The following is a 19,688-nucleotide window of genomic DNA, read 5'->3' as shown; positions in this document are numbered from 1 at the left end:
TATACTTAAAGTATATATGTACACAAGTGGTGTTATGAGTTTTTGATACCATGGTTAAAGAGTTGGAATTTTTTGTGTGCTCATTTTGACTGTGATGTGTGATGTTTTGTGACAGTAAAATAAATAATTATTGAATAATTGTGCCAAACTAACATCCCAGTTGGAGCTTTTTTGTTCCAAAAACATTCTGAGTTCTGCAAAGTTCTAGTCATGTTTTCAGCGGAAAGTTTTCTCTAAATTTTCAGAATACTCTGAAAATGCTCTGAAAACATTTTCCAAATGTCGCATTGAGGACATCCTTTCTTTATTATCATGTAGCATTGTGTGAACGTTTTATAGAAGAACTTTCTACAAGGCAAAATCTCCCAAACATCCTCAGAATGTTGCAAGCAAAATGTTTTACATTTGTTAAAAGATCATCTGATTCATAGCATTCTTTCTTGAGGAATCAGTAATGCTTTTAAGATGTTGTTTATTTTTGTACATGACAATATAAAGCGCAACATAAAGCAAACTTTACTTGTTCGACACTCAAAATAAACAAGGTCAACACAATGTTCACAAAATTGTAAAGATTTAGGCTCAAACTTGAGAGATGACTATATAAAAATTCAGAGGCTGAAAAAATGTTTTAAAAGTGGACAATAGCATGAAAATTAAGATGACATTTTATTAGTCATGAGTGTGATTGTTTGTCTGTATATGTAGCCCTGCCACAGACTGGCGACCTGTCCAGGGTGTCCCCTGCCTTCGCCGAGTCAGCTGGGATTGGCTCCAGCACCCCCCGCGACCCTAGTGAGGATAAAGGGGTGTATAGAGAATGGATGGATTTTATAGGTCAAGTGAACTTCAGTCTGTCATAGCCAAGTGGACAAAAGCTCCTATTCTTCGGAACCTTTCCATTTGCTTAAGCCTCATTGGCTACATAGCTAATGTATGGGCGTGGTCGTCTGGCTCTTAGGGGCGGCGATTGGTGGCAGCGTGACCGTATTGCCCGCCCACCGCGTCCTCAGCAGTTGGAAATTACCCTGCTGATTGGACGCGCCGCTGTCACTCAGCCGGGATATTAAGGAAGGGTGCAAGCTGCCAAGATGAAGCACTACGAGGTAAGTAGTGTCCACGAATCTGTAAGCCGTCAGTGGGGCTATTTAAGGGGACAGAATTTAATTAGTGAAACCAGTTTTAAATGAATCACTAATTTTTCAAAGTGTAAAGTTAACCAGGAAGTCAAATTCAAAGCTTTAACTGTGTAGTGTAGGTCGCATGCTGCTGCAACGCCGCCTGTCACGGACTACTCGCTACGTGACCGGGTTATTGTGGCCCGTCGGGCTTAAATTCACGGTTTTGTTGACTGATATTGCAGCAGAAACAACAGCTGAACCACCACAGTTACGATGGATTGTCCTTGCGTTGTGCATTTGCGAAGTTCTCGATGTAGAATGCACTTCTCATGAGGCTAAATGCAGACCTCTCCTTGTTGGCTAAAGCTCCGCATTATCGCCATCTCTGGTCGGAATGACTCATGGCGCTTCGTATCTCCTTCTTACCCAATAATGCGGGTGAACAGTCAAGTGCGCAATCTCAGCTCTGTTAAGTTAACCCTCACACCTAGGGATTTCTACCTTGTATCCTATTATCTGCGAGCTAGTGAATCAGTGTTAACTGCACTGGAAGTTTCTCTAAATATTGCTTGTGCACCTAAAACCCATCAGACAGGATTTGAAGCAGTCTGACAAACTCATCCGACCAGTGGCTGCTCAGGTTCTGCTTCTTTCTGTTGGCAGATGTGGCTTTCGAGACCTATGAGAGACAAAACCTCATTAAATTGACAAAATACATGATCCTGTTCAAGACCAACGCTGATTAATATACAAGTGAACTGATAAACATGCTTTTAAATGTAAAGATTATATTATAGCTACTAAAATAAAACACTGTATGTCTTTTATCATTCAGTGTGCACAGTACTGTCTGCATTATGTGGCAATCATGGGCCTCTCCTGAGACTCCTGATCAATTTACTCACTAGTCATCTTCAGTGATCACCTCCTAATCTTGGAGCAATGCCCTTGGCTAGAACTGACAGCTTGGATGTACAGACGGGTGACAAATTAAAGGAAAAAGCAACATAAAGGTCTTCGTAAGGTGTTGGGCCTCTGTGTGCTGTGAGAACAGCTTCAGTGCACTTTGCCAGGTATCAACTGATTTTCAGCCCAGCTGATTATTGATGCCAATATTTGATATTTTTAGATCATTGGTATCAATTGTTTTATTGGCAGATTATTGCACTGTAAAGAAATGCCTTCTATGGACTCATTTTTGCTCTCTCTCTCTGTGATGTCAGACTCACAGCTCTGTCTGATTGGCTGTTGGATGTTAAGTGTAAGGGTCAATCACAACTATTGTTTACACAGCAAGAGAGAAACTTGAGAAAATTTTCAAAGCTCTGGTGAATATATAACGTTTAATGTATATTGGTTCTAAATATCGGTCATCAGCCTTTCTCAATTACCAATAATCGACATTGACATCTCTCCTAAAAACACTACTTTGGTCAATCCATACACCTTATCATTGATTCTATACGTCTCTGAACTGTAATGTTTTGATGATAGTGGTTGAGATGGCTGTCTACCATGTAGGCCCAAAGTATTTTGTCTCAGCTGAGTTACGATCTGATTATAAGATATGATTCGTGTAATTTTCATACTGATCCAACCATTTGCCGACCTGTTCTGTCCTTTGAATGAGGTCACTCCCATCCGAACAGAAATAGAGGTGATCATTCACGATACCTTTGTATTGATTTACAGTGAGCCTTCTCTCTTAGAGGACAAATTCCCTCCTTCAGTCTGATAAAGCCACTGAATTAATTCACTGTGGGGGTCAGCGGTTCAGGTTTTTCCTTTAATTCGTCACCTGTCAGTATGCAGAGCTGCTGCATGATAGCCAGGCATAAGATGGACCCACATGGAATAAAGTGGAGCATGTGTTTTACTGATATACGAGTGCACTCTACAGACAGACCGAGACTTCTTGCTGCCGTTATTTGCACAATTACAGCTGTTCAAAATATAGATTTATCATTTCTTAGGCAGCAGGTAGCAATAAAGTGTGTGCATGTTAATCAGACGTCAGAATATGATGTAACACCAGCAAGGTTTTTTTTTTCCAATGTGTGGTGCTTGAAACTAAATTATAGATAGGAAAAAAACTAACTCTAAAACACCTCACAACAGTAGCCAGAACATGCATGCTAAATGGCATTACAAGAATGTGCTTACTTCTGGAGATGGCGTGTGATTGTTGCCTGATTTATGTTAATGCTCACCCCAGTGCACATGTGAATTAATACATGCAGCTATAAAATAGTTTTTCCAAATAATTATTATTGATACAGCAGAGATACATGTTAATGAATGCTAGTGCTAATTTTTTACATCATCTTAAGCGAAAATCAAGGCAATTTTATTTTTCAGTTTAGGTTAATTTCATTGTTTCATTGTATTTACACCAGATAGCACCAGAGAGCTGCATCGGCTTCACAGTGATCCGCCTCGCTCACTCAGCATTAGTATTTAGAAGCGTGAACACGACATTCAGCAAAGTATGAAAATTCTAGATCGGTCTCAACAAAACTATTCAAATATGATCTCTTACCTCAGATTGGGCCCTTCAGGCGGCAAAAACTGCACGCGGTCATCGTGTAATTAAAGTCCACTAAGGCAATTAAAGCTCAGTTCTTGCTGCTTCACCATCGCCTCAAAGAGTGTATTACCAGGACAGACTCTCACTGCCAGAGGTTTTATATAGACGGGATGGTGGGGGGGAGGTACAGTGGCAGTGGGATTTCCTGGCACAAAAACTGACATGAGGTTAATTCCCTGAAGTCTCAGCTGCAGTATCATATGTCCTGCTTGGTTTACATGTAGGTGACATTTAAAAGCTTTTACTTCATGTAAATGCTTCATGTAAGTGTACAAAGACAGATTTTTTTTTTTTGGAGCAAATGAGATAAAATAAGAATGTAGGTGGCATCTGAAAGTGTACAACACAGAATTACTAGAAAGCCACATTTCATTTCACTGTAGAGGTTTATTACAGAGGAATAAATCCTAAATTGTTATTCTTTGTTTTTTTTTGTTTTCAAGCTTATGATATGATTAATCAAAATAATATAAAGATGCTTTCTTGTCCCTTCTTTATTCATAAATAGAAGCAGCACAAAGTGTTTGTGTCCCAAAAAAACAAGAATACATATCTGTAAATATGAAAATAGTGGCCTCATAATGCTTAACACCAATTACACATATGTACATGGATCCATACATCATTCAGACATCTATACAAAAATAAAATCAGAACAATCAAATCTCATTTTTGTTCACATGCTGAAACATGGATAAACTGGATTGATATCTATAAAATAGTGAATCATACTTGAATTTGAAGGACTGATACAGTTCTGTGTTTTCCACCTCAAACACTTTGCATTTTAAAACATATTTTTTATGCCTATATTATGACCTAAGGTTTAATATGTTTTAGATGAAACCGCGGCGTGTTAAACTTTATGTGCATAGTTTGCATACATGTCTGTTTGATTTGTGGATGTAAATATGTGCAGTGAATGTTTATGTGTACGGCATTATGAGGCCTTAAACAATAACTATCTCTGTCTGTTTCTACATTCTAATCCATGAATAGAACACTCCCTGCTGCCACTTGTGACTGTATGTCTTTCATTCATTATGGAAACAGTATCCAGACTGTTCGTCATTAGTGAGTGGAGACTTGGGGGTGGGGGTGGGCTTCACCAAAGGGAATGCCCCAACTAATCCCTGAGAGTCTGGAGTATTATCACCCCAAGGTGGCAGGAAAAGGCGACTCGGCGTGTGTGTGTGTGACAGATCTGGCTGCACCGGCCGATTTCAAGGCACAACATGCCGTAAAAGTCATATAGTACCGCATGAGTGAGACCCTAAACTGGTGCATTCGGGTGTCTTGGTGTTTAGTGATGGACATGGAGATTGTGCTGATTGAATGTCAACATAGTGTGATGAACAGTAAGCCCATGACATCATTGCATAGGTGCAGATAGGTGAGAGGTCTGCTGGGAGACGTCTGGTGGCGCAGAGTTTGCAGGGGTTGTTTATATTTAGCTGAGAGGAAAACAGGAGTTCAAACTAGGAAAGAGAGGGGAGGGTGGTGTTTACCATCATACATCCTCTATCTTCCCACTTAGCCATCGAGGGTCATCAGGTGTCTGTATTTAGGGACAAGCTATATTTCAAACCAACTTAAAAGAAGCTACAGCTCTCTACACATTTACCTTCTGAAAGAAACTTGGAGGACAGGCGACAGTTTGCCTTTGGACATTCCTACGTATGCAACTGTGCACACATGTGGCATATGTGTGCGCTGCGGGGGTCGGCTGGCAGTTAAATTAAGCAGCACACCAGAAGTGAAGGAATGAGGGAGGGAGGGTGGGTGAGAGAATGACAGAGGAGGAGTAGGAGGAAGAGGAGGGAGGGGGAGAGAGGAGAGTATGGCAGATTTATTTCCACAGCTGAGTGCTGCCCCTCTCCTCTCCAGCTTGGCGTGGGTCTGAGATCGACAGTTGAGAGGCGGAGAGTGACGAGAGAGCTGAGGGGAAGAGCGAGGGGAAGATCGGAATAAACCGAGCGCAGGGGGAGAACTGTGGACATGGATGCCCTAGCATTAGAGGCCACTAGTGGTAAAAAGACGACTAACGGGGCGGCAGCGTCTGCTGCCCCGGTGCCGTCTCAAGCACCGGTCAAACGCAAACCTGCCAAAAAAGCTAAAAAGGCTGTCGTTTTTTTTGAGGTGGAGATTCTGGATGCCAAGACCAAGGACAAGCTCTGCTTCCTGGACAAGGTGAGATCTCATTTCTTTTCTGCTTTCATTGTCATGCAAGTTGAATCGTACTTTAGTATCTGCAGCTCTCACTAAAGCCTTTTTTTCTAAAATAGATGCCTGTGCTGTGTGTTTGTGTGGTCACCAAATGCAACAGATGCAAGATGTCTGGTCTTGTATTACATAAAGATTCTCTGTATGTGAGTCAGGTGTTTTCTAGAACATTGGAGAGCTGCTGTCTGTCAGTGGGTGTGTAGCCTCTAAATGTAACTGTCATCACACACTGGGGAGCCTTTTAAATGTGCAGCACAACGCCGCTGGGTTTAGTTAACTGGGAAAAGCTGATGGCACGAACACAGACAGATAATCAGAATCAACAGACACAGTACAATGATTTAGGTCTGAGGTCTGAGTAATGGGGGTACGGTTTACTTACAGTATAGGGCATTACGACACCATCACAACCTACTGTGTGGCCGAAGAAATGCAGGTGTTTATGTGCAGTGAATTGTGTTACTGTGTTACATAATTCATAATATCAATAGCTATATTCAAAATGCATGGTTAAATACTGCCTGACACACTTATATACAGTATTAAAGAAGCACATTTATTGTTGCACTAAACTTTACCAGCAGTTTATTGTAGTCCTGCTAGCTGGACTGTGTAAGACTCAGGATGTCCCCCTTCATGTTATTAGCCAGATGTAGTTCTTAAAACCTGAAAAACATTCAACTTTTTAAATGAGTCCATTAAAGCTGAAGAAAATTCAACATGCTATGCGACTACAGACACTTGGTTGTTAGCTTTCAATTTAATTTTAATTTAGTTTCTGATTTTGCACGGACTTATTCGTAGCTGTAAAGCATATTGCATACAACAGTGTTAGAATAGAATTTTGTGTTGACACTTAGTTTTATTTAATTTGTTGCTCTGTGGCATTATTTCATACAACTCGATATTTTTTCCCCGTAAATTGTAAAACAGAATCATCGAATTTTGCTCTTAGGAATGCTAGAGAATATTATTGTTGGCTATTGCCATCACTGTGGAAGCTGAGTCAGTAGTACACCTCATTGGGGTAAAAGTAACTTGAATATATTAGTATGCATATAGCAAGAGTTTACAAATTGCTTTCAAAGACAAAACAAAAGGAGCATCTGCAAAAGGCAAAGTCACAGGTAGCCAAACTGTAATCCAAAATTAAAGACGCAAAATGCCACTATTTTTACACTGTTTCAAAATTAAAGAATATAAAAAATAGGCATTTGGTTAGTTCACACATTCATTAGCTTATAACTTAATTTGATTATAAATCACAGGTTATAATATCCTACTGTGTTCCCTTATTTCGCTGTTACTCTGCCAGAGCCCCATTCTTATGGCTGATTTGGGGATCTCATACCTGTATGATTCTTCACAAAACACACGCAAATAAAATTTTAGAATAGAATCACTTTATTCATCCCCGAAGGGAAATTCAATTAACCCTAATAAATGCAACACAAAGCTTGAAGAGCAATAAAAAGAAAGAAGGAGACAACACTGCTTGCTCATTGAAATAGGCTTTAAGAAGTGATTTAAAAGAAGTCAGTGATTTTGTGAATCTTTTCTCCTCAGGCAGCTTGTTTCAAAGCTAAGGAATCTTGAAGACAAAACATTGTCACCGTTAGATTTAAGCCTTGACCTTTGAAACAGCCAGAAGGGCCCCACTTGATCATCTGAGGAGATGTCAGCACAGTTTCATTGTAGCTTTCAAGACATTGCTGTTAAATACTCACTTTTACATTTACATGTGAAACGTGTCCCTTGTCTTGTCTTATCGCTTGTTTTAGAAACTTGAGTTTTATACACTCAACAAAAATATGAACGCAACACTTTTGTTTTTGCTTCCATTTTTTATGAGATGAACTCAAAGATCTAAAACTTTTTCCACATACACAATATCACCATTTCTCTCAAATATTGTTCACGAATCTGTCTAAATCTGTGATAGTGAGCACTTCTCCTTTGCTGAGATAATCCATCCCACCTCACAGGTGTGCCATATCAAGATGCTGATTAGACACCATGATTAGTGCACAGGTGTGCCTTAGACTGCCCACAATAAAAGGCCACTCTGAAAGGTGCAGTTTTATCACAGCGCAATGCCACAGATGTGGCAAGATTTGAGGGAGCGTGCAATTGGCTTGCTGACAGCAGGAATGTCAACCAGAGCTGTTGCTTGTGTATTGAATGTTCATTTCTCTACCATAAGCCGTCTCCAAAGGCGTTTCAGAGAATTGTGGGCAGTCTAAGGCACACCTGTGAGGTGGGATGGATTATCTCAGCAAAGGAGAAGTGCTCACTATCACAGGCTATGTTTATACGAGGACCATCTTAACAGAAAACACAAAAGTGGCGTCTTGTCATTTCACGTTTAGACGAGCGGTTTTGAAGGAAATCTGCGTATATACGGTGACTCTATAGTGTGTGGAATTCGATTGGACATGCATGCCAGGCAGCTGGGTGGCGCTGTGATAAAACTCTGCCATGTCTACGCGCATGCGTACTATCTCCCTTTTCGGATCTCCACCGCGGTAAATGTTCATGAATGGAATCTGTACAGATTCTGCATGTTTGTTGGTACGACTCCTGTAGTGTACACAGAGCTGCCAGAGTTGCTTGAAGGTACAAAGGATGGAAATAATCACACATCTTTGTTTACGTCCTTGACTGTACCGGCCGGCAAACCAAAGCACCGGCGCACGTATGTGACGTAATTGCGTACGTGACGTGGTCAGATCTCGGCAAAGTTTTGCATTTTGCTGTTTAGACGGAAAGGTAACGGCGGAGCATTTTCAACTTTTCCACTCTGGAGGCCGGTTTCAAATTTTTGCATTTTTTAGCCCCCAAAACGCCGTCCTCGTATAAACAATAGGGCGTTTTGTTGAAATATTTTGACGTTTTTACCTGCAAGCGTCCCCACGGCCCCACAGATTTAGACAGATTTGTGAACAATATTTGAGAGAAATGGTGATATTGTGTATGTGGAAAAAGTTTTAGATCTTTGAGTTCATCTCATAAAAAATGGGAGCAAAAACAAAAGTGTTGCATTTGTATTTTTGTTGAGTGTAGCTGTAATATAACACGATTTACACTGCCGTTACTTCTGGCGAGTGTGATGTTGACTGATGGATTTAAGTTGTGTTTACAGTCGGGACTAAAGGATATCCCTGTTGTGTTAGCCATATTTATTTTCACAGGATATTTTAAGCTTATTGTTTTATCAGCCATATTTACAGTAATTAGACTTTGGCCTGCACTTTGTTATTGTTGCATTAGGCAGATTTAACTTGTGAGTTTCCGGCCTGCAGGTTGGTGCTGCTGCATTAGATGGGTTTAGTGTATTGTTGGTGTGAGTCTTGTTGGAGTATAAAGTTGCATTAGCCACATTGACGGTGCTGTCACCCAGGGGAGACTCTGCTTATTAAAGGCTGCTCCTCAGGACTGCAGAGCATAACGTGCTAAAGGTGCTATCCTTGTTGGATTATACCTTGTTGTCGGCTTAGCGGAGTTTCCATGGCAGCATCCATGATCTTATCACCCTTTGGACGGTCAGTTTCACAGATATGACAGATATAGATTTGGATCTGGACTGAATGCCCTTTGGGGGAGCTGGTTTCTTAAAGTAGGCTAACAGAGCTGAGTTAGAAATAAAACTCAACGTCTGTATCATGTCTCGGTCAGAGTATTTCGGACAGTCTGAGTGAACTCCAAACAACCTGTGGAAAGAGTGGAAGAGTCTCAGGGGTCACAGAGAGGTGGTCTCTAAAAATCCAGCTTTAGTGATGTCACCCTGCTGAAAATGGCATGTGGTCTTCAGGAGGACACAAACAGAAGCCAAGTCAGTTACCACAGCAGACCTCTTTAGGCTACTACAGATTGGTTACATGATCTGTCTTTAAAATCAACACGAAGAGCCAAGGTTTTAGCAGCAAAATGCTCACAGACTGCAAATCTGTTAGCAGCAGAATCTCTTTATTCTGTAGATCTGCTGTTGTAAGCAGCCGACCATGCAGAGAATTCTTTAATTTCTTCCGAACATAGCATTAAAGACGAAAGTCTTTATGGCATGTTCTGCTAAACATAAACGGTAAAGTAATTTAGCACCCTTAAAGTGTTTAATCACATGTCTGGATGTTGGATTGTCTGTACAGCCAAACTTGGTGCTCTCCAACAAGCATGGAAGCTGAAAAGTCATGTAACGGTGAATTTCATCCTTGTGACTCAAATACCAGTGAGGTTCATGTTGCAAAACGTGAGAGACATAAACATTTACGTCCTACATTATTTTTTGGAGCTTTCACACTGTTACATGTAAGCTGATGAGCTCATCCAGAAGGCATTTAGCAACACAAAAATAGAAATATTTGCTCTCTCAATTTTTTTGGCCTCTGCGCCCTCTTGAATCACAGCTTTGCTTGGACAGTAAGATCACTCATTAGGTATAAGTGTCACAAAGCAGTGTTTCCCCTCCTATATAACCGACGAGGCGGGCCGCCTCGCTGGTATAGGCCACCGCCTCATTAAAATTTTGCCGACATTGCCGCCTCACTGGTCCGCGGCAAAAAAAAAAAAAGTGCAGTGGAAAACCCGCTGGACCGACAAGGCCGTCCTCGGGGGGGGGGGTGCGCGGCTGCGGCGGAGACGGTGGAGACGGCCGAAAGCATCCAGACTCTTGCAGATCACGGAAGCAGGGTTTTATTTGTCAAGAAGCCAATGTTTGAACATGCAAAAAATGGATTTTTTTATGCTTTGTACTTTATTTGTTACATCTGTTAATATATACATCAATTCCTTTATCTCTTCTTATACAGCATGTTGCTTTATTCTGCATATTCATATAGTCTATAGCTTCTTTATATTTATTTAAAAATTGGCAAAAAATTTACTATATTCTGTGAGGAACAAAAAATTGTGCACCCCTCAACGCCACTGAGAAGGCATGATTAACTTGACTGAAACCAACAAATTCAGGGACTATTCCTTTAAATCAGACTGAACTGCAGGCAGTGTTGACACAGAGCATATAGGAGAAAATAATTAGCACAAACAAAAATGTACTTTTTAAACTATCTAGAGCATGTATAGCCCTAATGTTTTCACTGTATTCATAACCCCTGTAGGCATGTGCTTTTTTGTTGTTTTTTTGTGTCTTTTTCTCTGTCTTTTTAAAAATAGGATTTATAGCATTATTCCTCTGCCATACTGCACAGTTTAGAACGACATTTCTGAGTTCTCTCTGCTTCTAGCCATGGTTGTGCTATTTCCATAGAGGTGCCTTCACTTTATTTTGTAGTCAAGCGTCCACAGTAAAAGTGACGATGAATAAATATGTGACAGGAGCAAAAAACAGCCAGAAATTGCTTTGGTTTTAAAGGCTTAGTTTATGACTAATCATGGGCTGTGTCTAATGCGCTTAATAAGGTCAGGGAACAGGGTCCAGTATATTTTATCAGCATGGCTCAAGACCTTAAAAAATAGTCATCGCTGAATCCATCTGAATCATCTGTCACTCAGAGTTTTTGCTGCCTTTTAGAAAAAAATTAGCCTTTGACACAATAATGGTGATTATTTAATGAAACTACGTATTCGAATGGTCCTATCATTTTGCAAATAAATCATGCCACGGTCGGTATAAAAGCTGTTACGCAGATCTGATAAATTATGACTGACTAAAGACTAGCACTATATACATTTCGAGCTGAATCAATAAAAAGCATCTATCTTTTTGCTTTTAAACTGCACTTTTGTTTTGTCCTAACAGAAGCAAATCAAGGAGGAATGTAGAGTGTAAGATGCCTCAAGTCAAACAGAAAAAGTCATTTGATCAAATCAGAATCAGAAATACTTTATTGATCCCTGAGGAGCAATTGGTTACGTTTCAGTCACTCCTTTCAAAGTCTGAGAAATAGAAAGTGGAAAAATACAGAATGACAAAAATAAGAAGATATGTCCTGAAAATATAAATATACGTAGAAATAGTACACACATGCATATAAATTGTGCATTTTCAGTATACAGTGTAGCATATAGAGTGTTATTGCAGAGATACGTAGGTTTTGCACATTATTGAATGGAAGTAAATAAGTGGGAATCTGATCAAATCACCTGATTCAACCTCAGTCTGAGGTGTCAGCGCTCTGTTATCCTGGAACAGCTGTGTGCGTGCTTTCATATTTCTGTTTTGTTGCTATTGTGTTTTATATCTGGCTAGCTGCGGCATTGCCAGCACCCTGGCTTAAGGTTGTGTATTTTGGCAGTTGTGTATGTGTGTGTCTGTACGTGTGCGTGTGCTGAGGCTCTTTCAAACCCTTTGAATACCAGCTGCTAAATAGCCCACATCCATGGGGTGTGTGGGCACAGCCAGAGCTAAATTTACCTCTAATCGCCAGCATGAATGGAAAACAGGGTTATTTTCTGTTCCTTTTGTGCACTTGTGTGTACATGTCCCTCCATTTATTTATTGTGGTGTTATTTGTAGGTCGAGCCAAATGCAACTATCGGCGAGATCAAGTCGATGTTCCACAAGAGCCGTGAGTGCCATCTTTCTGCAGGCGACTACAGCCTCATAAATCTCATTCAAGATCAAGAAAGTCTTCAGAAAGCTGACCTTATGTCCTGTCTTAAGACGTATTTGTTGGTCTGTTTCAGATCCTCAGTGGTACCCAGCCAGACAGTCCATTCGCCTCGACCCCAGTATGTCAGCTTAAGTGTGATGGTTTATCGATATAATTACAGTTAATGCAGAACTACTTATCTCTACAGTCAGCTCATAATTTACACTGAACCCCAGCGAGTGTATTAAGCACTGTGTGTCTGGGTTTCAGAGGGGAAGTCTCTGAAGGATGAGGATGTTCTGCAGCATCTTCCTGTGGGAACCACGGCAACCTTCTACTTCAGAGACCTGGGAGCTCAGATCAGCTGGGTTACAGTGAGTACAACAACGCAAAGACACGTCCAAAGTCTGGAACAAACTGTGCTGCCACAATTGGGTCCAACAGCCTTGACAAGCCCAAATACATCAGAGTGCAAGTGGGATCAAGCAGAGCTATATTGAGATTTCCCACTGGGTAAAAGGGATTGTGTGTATATGGGGCAGAAGTTTCCTCCTGACCTTGAGGTTAATTCGCTGCACAGAAGTCACAGTTAAAGTTGCTTTGGCTTTGCAGACAATTAGAGGAAATGCAGGGAGTGGAGATACTGAATAAGTACAGGAGACATAATGTATTTATAACATATCAGCAAGACAGAGTACAGATAGCATGATAATATATCTACAGAGGCTACAATAATGAACAGATATGTGCTCATTGTTTGTCTGAGGTTAACTGAGTTTCTAAATAATCCTTCCCTACTTTCTTTTTTTTTTTAGGTTTTTCTTACAGAATATACCGGCCCTCTGGTCATCTACCTGATGTTCTACTTCAGAGTTCCCTTCATCTACGCACCTAAATATGACTTTACCACCAGTAAACACTGGGTTGTACAGTGAGTGTCTCAAACATACCTTTACAAAGTTACATAAAACATCTAACCAATATGTCTAGTGTTGGTGTCACTTATGTGTGTCTGTGTGAAAAATGAAACTTCACCTCATATCGGACAACATGGACAACTTCCATGCTTATTTTTTTCTGCATTTCTGGATCCCACTGTTGAGCAGAATACGAGCTCTCACTTCAAAGCCCAATCATAGCACAAACACATTGATAAATATCCTGCTGTTAAACCCCATTAAGACCAGGCTGATTCATATATTTCCATCCATCCTATTGGTGATCAATAAACACTAAAATATTTGTATAAATCCACAGTTTCCTGGATTGCTTTTGCATTCCTTATGCGTCCCAACCAGATTGGTTTTAGGGAATATTAAAAATGCAAACATTTAGAGGTTGTACATACGAGATGTTAACACACAATGCAGTGTTTTAGCAGCCGGTCAAACTGTGATGGTAGTGCATATGAATCTTTTTCATTGAAACTGCTGCAACAGGTTGATAGCAACTTGAGAGAAAAAGATGTTACTGCAACCTTGGTAGGGGGCTGCAGGGTGTCTGATCAACTGCCTCAACTGGATGGGACTCGAGGCCACCTTAACTGTAGCCTGTCACGCTGCATTGTGGGTAATGTAGGTGATAAGTTAACCTGTAGTTAACCTATAACCTGTAGTTCTATGGCATTGATTTTGATCCTCCTTTGGAAAAAACACTCATCTTGCATCTTATAGGAGTAAATTAGCAGCTCTTTCCATATTAACATTGTAACTACCAAATAAATGCTTCATAGAGTTTTTACATAAGATTATAATCATTACTTTTTTCTCATTGAGATAGTGCAACACAACTGTTGTTAATAACTGCAGTAGAGCTGATTCAAGTGTCTGTATTTCTGCAGTCTCGCCTGCATGTGTCACTCTTTCCACTATGTGAAGAGGCTGCTGGAGACGCTGTTCGTCCATCGCTTCTCTCATGGAACAATGCCGCTACGCAACATCTTTAAGGTGATGGATGCACTTCTACTCACACTCTGTCATGTGTTGGCTTTTGCATGTGAAAAAGTATGAATTAAGCTGCACAACAGGAGAAAATGAATTTGAATATGCTTATATTTACCACCACAAGGACGTCTCATTGACAATGTTCCTGTCATGTATGTCTGTTTCAGAACTGTACCTACTACTGGGGCTTTGCAGCATGGATGGCCTATTACATCAACCACCCTCTATATACACCACCCAGTAAGTACACATGCACCTACATGTTCATAGACACAACATGTAGGAGCCGTATCTGTCATTCATTATGCTTATTGTGTCTTTTGCAGTTTACGGGGAGCAACAGATCAGACTTGCTCTCATCATATTCTTGGTAAGAACCTTTCTCACTTCAAACGTTGTTCAGTAAATCAAATACTGTAGCATGTAATTTGACTGATATATCTTTAAAAAAAAGCTTTTCACACAATTTCCATAATGTTTTTGTCCATTAGTTTGTCTCTTGTTGGTAACCTCATTAGTGTACAAGTGAGATCTGTCAGATTAAAATTATCTCTTAAGCCCTGTCTCAAAGTTAACATCATCTTTTCTTCTACACACATTCACTATTGAATTACATGTTTGACATTATCAATATTTTGCGTCTTAGTTCTGTCAGATTGGCAACTTTTCCATCCATGTCGCTCTGCGGAACCTCCGTCCACCAGGTAAACACACCTTCTCATCTGTATATCCGTTTCTTGCTCAAACACACAGCTGTACATGTGTGACAGTAGTAAATTTTAACCACATTTCCTCAAATTACCTTTTCTTTCCCCTTTTGTTACTCCGCGAAGGAACTCGTGCTGGGCGATGTGGAAAAAATCATATATCACAATATGGATTATTTTATATCACGATAACGATGTATATCATGATATGCCACAGTAAAGTATGTTTTCAGTTATTCTCTGAAAAGTTTGACAAAAATTTCATTTCTTATCTAAGACGACCAGGCTGTCCTCTGCTCCATGTCGGACCTCTTGAACCCAAAATGTAACCAAATCACAGACGTACCCCCTCTTTTCGATAAAAGTGCTCCTTCTTGGGCTGCCTGCGTAGCTATCTCTGTCTGTTGTGACTCCAGGCATGAAACTTCAACCTGTTGCTTGCCCATCGTTCAGCACTCATGAGTTCAGTAACGTAAAGCATGTCGTAAACCCTCGTGAGAATCAAAGAACATAAAGCAGCGTCATGTCGCAAAACCACAAGACGGAGTTTCTTTGCAAAAATTCTCTTTTATTCTTCTTTATTTTCACCTATATAAACTTAGAGTATGCATAATGACAAGAAAACACTAATGCAATCATTGCAGGCTGTTTAATGATAGATTTGCTGTAATAATTGATAAAATTAGGTTAGAAACGATAGAAGAGAAATGACAAGATAGACACTTTTCTATCATTCCCACGATATGTATCGTCATAGCGCCCAGCACTACAAGGAACGGCGGAGTGATGTGACGATCAGCGTACGTTTGTCTGTGAATCTGTCTCTGTGTGAAACATTACTCAAAAACGTACGAATGGATTTGGATGAAACTTTCAGGGAAGGTCAGACATGACACAAGGACCACCTCATTTAATTTTCACAGTGATGCGGCTGATGCGGTCTGGATAGTTTAGTATATTGTCCAAAATGTAGAAAAAACGTCATAGTTTAGTGTGTCGTCCAAAATGTGGAAAAACTCATGGTTTAGTATTTCGTACAACATTTGTCAAAAACGTCATAGTTTAGTATGTCGTCCAAAATATCCCTAAAACATCTTAGTTTAAGTATGTCATTCAACATTTGACAAAAACGTCATGGTTTGGTATGTCGTCCAAAATGTGGAAAAAAAGTCATTGTTTAGTGTGTCATCCAAAATTTGACCAAAACTTCACAGTTTAGTATGTCGTCCAAAATGTCACTAAAATGTCGTATTTCATCCGAAATATGACAAAAACTTCATAATTGAGTATGTCTTCCAAAATGCGAAAAAAGGTCATCGTTTAGTATGTCATCCAAAATGTGGCGAAAGCGTCATAATTTAGTATATCATCCAACATTTGACAAAAACGTCATAGTTTAGTATGTCGTCCAAAGCGTCATTAAAATGTCATACTTTAGTACGTCTAAATGTCTACACTATAATGCTTTAATGAACTGAGCAGCCTTGGTGGAGTATTGCACTCTCTGAGGAATTATTTGTTTTTAAGCTTTCAAGTTTGCTGTTGAAGATCATCACTGGTCAACAGTTGCCTTACCCATAATGTCAGGCCAAAATGTCAAAAATAAATATGATTAGATAGATTAAAAATAATTTTACTTTCTCATTCCTCCCCCTTTTTTTTATTGCTACCTGCATCCAGGCTCTAAGACCAGAAAGATTCCCTACCCAACCAAGAACCCCTTCACCTGGATCTTCCTGCTGGTGTCTTGCCCCAACTACACCTATGAGGTAACATGATTTATTCATCATTCAACTCTCCTATGTAGAGTTGAACCATTTAGATGAAAGGGTTGTCAGTGTCTCAAGAAGTATCACTTGTATGTCACCTGCACTGTAATGCATTGTGTTAATTTTGTGAGCTGCTGCGATAATAAACGTTTCATAGAGTATTGTAGTGCATTGCTTTGGATTGGTAAGTGCTGCCTAAAGGCTTTGATGCAGTTCTTGTGGATGCTGCCCTCTGCTGGTCTCAGTGCAGCTAAAAGAAATTTGAATAGTGTGAGAAGGTTGGGATTTTCGTAATTTAATTCAAAAAGGTAAACTTTCATATGTGCTAAGTGAAATATTTTAAATTTTTGTTGTAATTTTGATGAATATGACTTATAGCTTATGAATATAAAAAATCTTCTCCATTATCTGTACACCACTTAATCCTCATTTGGGTCACAGGAGGGCTGGAGTTTATCCCAGCAGATTGAGGGCAAAGGTAGGAGACACCCTGAACAGGACCTCAGTCTATCACAGCGCCACCTACAGACAAATTAGAATAATCAATTAACCTGAAAAATATGTTAAATTATACACTTACTACTTTATAAAGGAGCCCCCACCAAATATTGAGTGTATAAATGAACACACTTTTCAGAAGTTGGACATTTCTGCATTTTAAATCCTGTTTTTTTTTTTTATTGATCTTTGGAAATATTTTAACAATTAGATATAGTATAAACCATTATCATCGATATTAAAAGTTCTAAAATATTTCACTTTTTACCTAATGAATATAAATTAAGTGAAAGTTTACCTTTTTAGTAGCAAATTGCAAAAAATATTAACTTTATCGCAATATTAAATTTTTTTAAGCCGTTCAAAATCACTCCTGTTTTTCCTACATAGTGCACCACACTATGAACTGAAATGTTTCCACTCTGTACCACTACAACAGCAGCCTCTAACATGTTCAGTCAGGGGTGAAGTCGTATCTATGACATATAAACTGCTTTCTCACATTTCTGCAATGCAGTTGCATTTTATTGATGCAAAAACTGATTAATTTTCATCTCAAATCTTTCTTTGCTGCTCACTCTGAACAGCTGAACGTCATCTATAAAGTGTAATTAATTATTTTCCCTCTTCTTCCTCCTGCAGCTGGGCTCCTGGCTCGGCTTCACCCTGATGACCCAGTGTTTGCCGGTGGCCTTCTTCACCTTGGTGGGCTTCATCCAGATGACGGTGTGGGCCAAGGGGAAGCACCGCAGCTACCTGAAGGAGTTCCGCGACTACCCTCCTCTCCGCTCGCCCATCCTTCCTTTCGTCCTGTAGAGGACGAGTCGGCCGTTTCCTCGCCCACTCAGCTCTCCCTACTTGTAGGACGACTCCCCTCCTCTCCAGTGCTAGCAGAGAGGGTGCTGTCCCTTTTCCTTTCCTCCCAAAATCTACACCGGAATTTAGTAGACTGACTGCAAGAATCTAAGTTTGTCACTGCTTTCTTCCTTACAAGCCAAACTGTCCCTACCTGTTGTCAGCCCCTGCTGTGTTAAGTGGAAATGTAAAACACTGCACTTGTTCTATTTTTTTTATTGCAGACAGACAAACCCATTCTGACTGGTTAATTAACTTACTTGAATTTAATCTCCCAGAGCAGACTTCACCATCCGACTACCCAGCGTACACAGAGTAACTTACTGGACATCACGACTCCTCTTTTGTCATCCAAAACTGTGGCTTTGACATTGAATCTGCACCTGGTGATATTCATCTTGAACTGTTCAGTTTTGATATCCATAAATGTAAATCTGAAACCATGGCAGAATTTTATTTGTTGATGTCTGGCGTAATTTATTAAAAAAAAAAATCAACAGACATGTTTTTGGTTGTCTATTTTTTTTTTTTTTGACTGTTTCAGGTTCATCTAAAATATCAACAATATGTAGTGATAACTGATGAATTGTCACAAAAACATCATAGTATGGCGTCCAAAATGTGACCAAAAATGTCATAGTTTAGTATGGCGTCCAAAATGTAACCAAAAATGTCATAGTTAAGTATGTCATAAATAATGTACAAAACATGTCATAGATTAGTGTCGTCAAAAATGTGCATAAAACTTTATAGTTTAGTATGTCGTCCAAAATGTGACGAAAACGTCATAGTATAGTATGTGGTCCAAATTGTGAAAAAAGTCATAGTTTAGTATGTCGTCCAACATGTGACCAAAAACGTCATAGTTTCGTGTGTCGTCCAAAATGTGAAAAATGTCATAGTTTAGTGTGTCGTCCAACGTGACCAAAAACGTCATAGTTTAGTATGTCCTCCAAAATGTGACCAAAAACATCAGTTTAGTGTGTCGTCCAAAATATGACAAAAACGTCATAGTTTAGTGTGTCGTCCAAAATGTGAAAAAAGTCATAGTTTAGTGTCGTCCAAAATGTGAAAAATGCCATAGTTTAGTATGTCGTCCAACGTGACCAAAAACGTCATAGTTTAGTATGTCGTCCAAAATGTGAAAAAACATCATAGTTTAGTATGTCCTCCAAAATGTGACCAAAAACATCATAGTTTAGTGTGTTGTCCAAAATATGACAAAAACATCATAGTTTAGTGTGTCGTCCAAAATATATGACCAAAAACGTCATAGTTTAGTATGTCGTCCAAAATATATGACCAAAAACGTCATAGTTTAGTGTGTTGTCCAAAATATGACAAAAACATCATAGTTTAGTATGTCGTCCAAAATGTGGAAAAAACGTCATAGTTTGGTGTGTTGTCCAAAATATGACAAAAACATCATACTTTAGT

General features: G+C 39.6%; 1 protein-coding gene across 2 annotated transcripts; it reads left to right on the top strand.

The window, feature by feature from the left end:
* Window positions 1-1,012: 1,012 nt before the first annotated feature.
* tecrb (trans-2,3-enoyl-CoA reductase b) lies at window positions 1,013-18,707 on the top strand. Of its 2 annotated transcripts, XM_051945588.1 has the most exons (12): window positions 1,013-1,106; window positions 5,848-5,898; window positions 12,404-12,455; window positions 12,574-12,618; window positions 12,750-12,853; window positions 13,295-13,410; window positions 14,320-14,425; window positions 14,590-14,662; window positions 14,749-14,792; window positions 15,069-15,126; window positions 16,810-16,898; window positions 18,039-18,707. In XM_051945588.1, exons 1-12 carry the CDS (start codon window positions 1,092-1,094, stop codon window positions 18,210-18,212), a joined length of 927 nt encoding a protein of 308 aa, XP_051801548.1. In that variant the 5' UTR covers window positions 1,013-1,091; the 3' UTR covers window positions 18,213-18,707. The 2 variants fall into 2 exon arrangements, with proteins under 2 accessions (XP_051801548.1, XP_051801547.1); XM_051945587.1 differs by lacking the exon at window positions 1,013-1,106 and having other exon boundaries at window positions 5,524-5,898.
* The last annotated feature ends 981 nt before the right edge of the window (window positions 18,708-19,688 follow it).

Source organism: Acanthochromis polyacanthus, chromosome 3 (assembly GCF_021347895.1).
Source record: "Acanthochromis polyacanthus isolate Apoly-LR-REF ecotype Palm Island chromosome 3, KAUST_Apoly_ChrSc, whole genome shotgun sequence".
NCBI classification, from domain to species: domain Eukaryota; kingdom Metazoa; phylum Chordata; class Actinopteri; family Pomacentridae; genus Acanthochromis; species Acanthochromis polyacanthus.
This window is presented reverse-complemented; position numbering and strand designations above follow the sequence as displayed.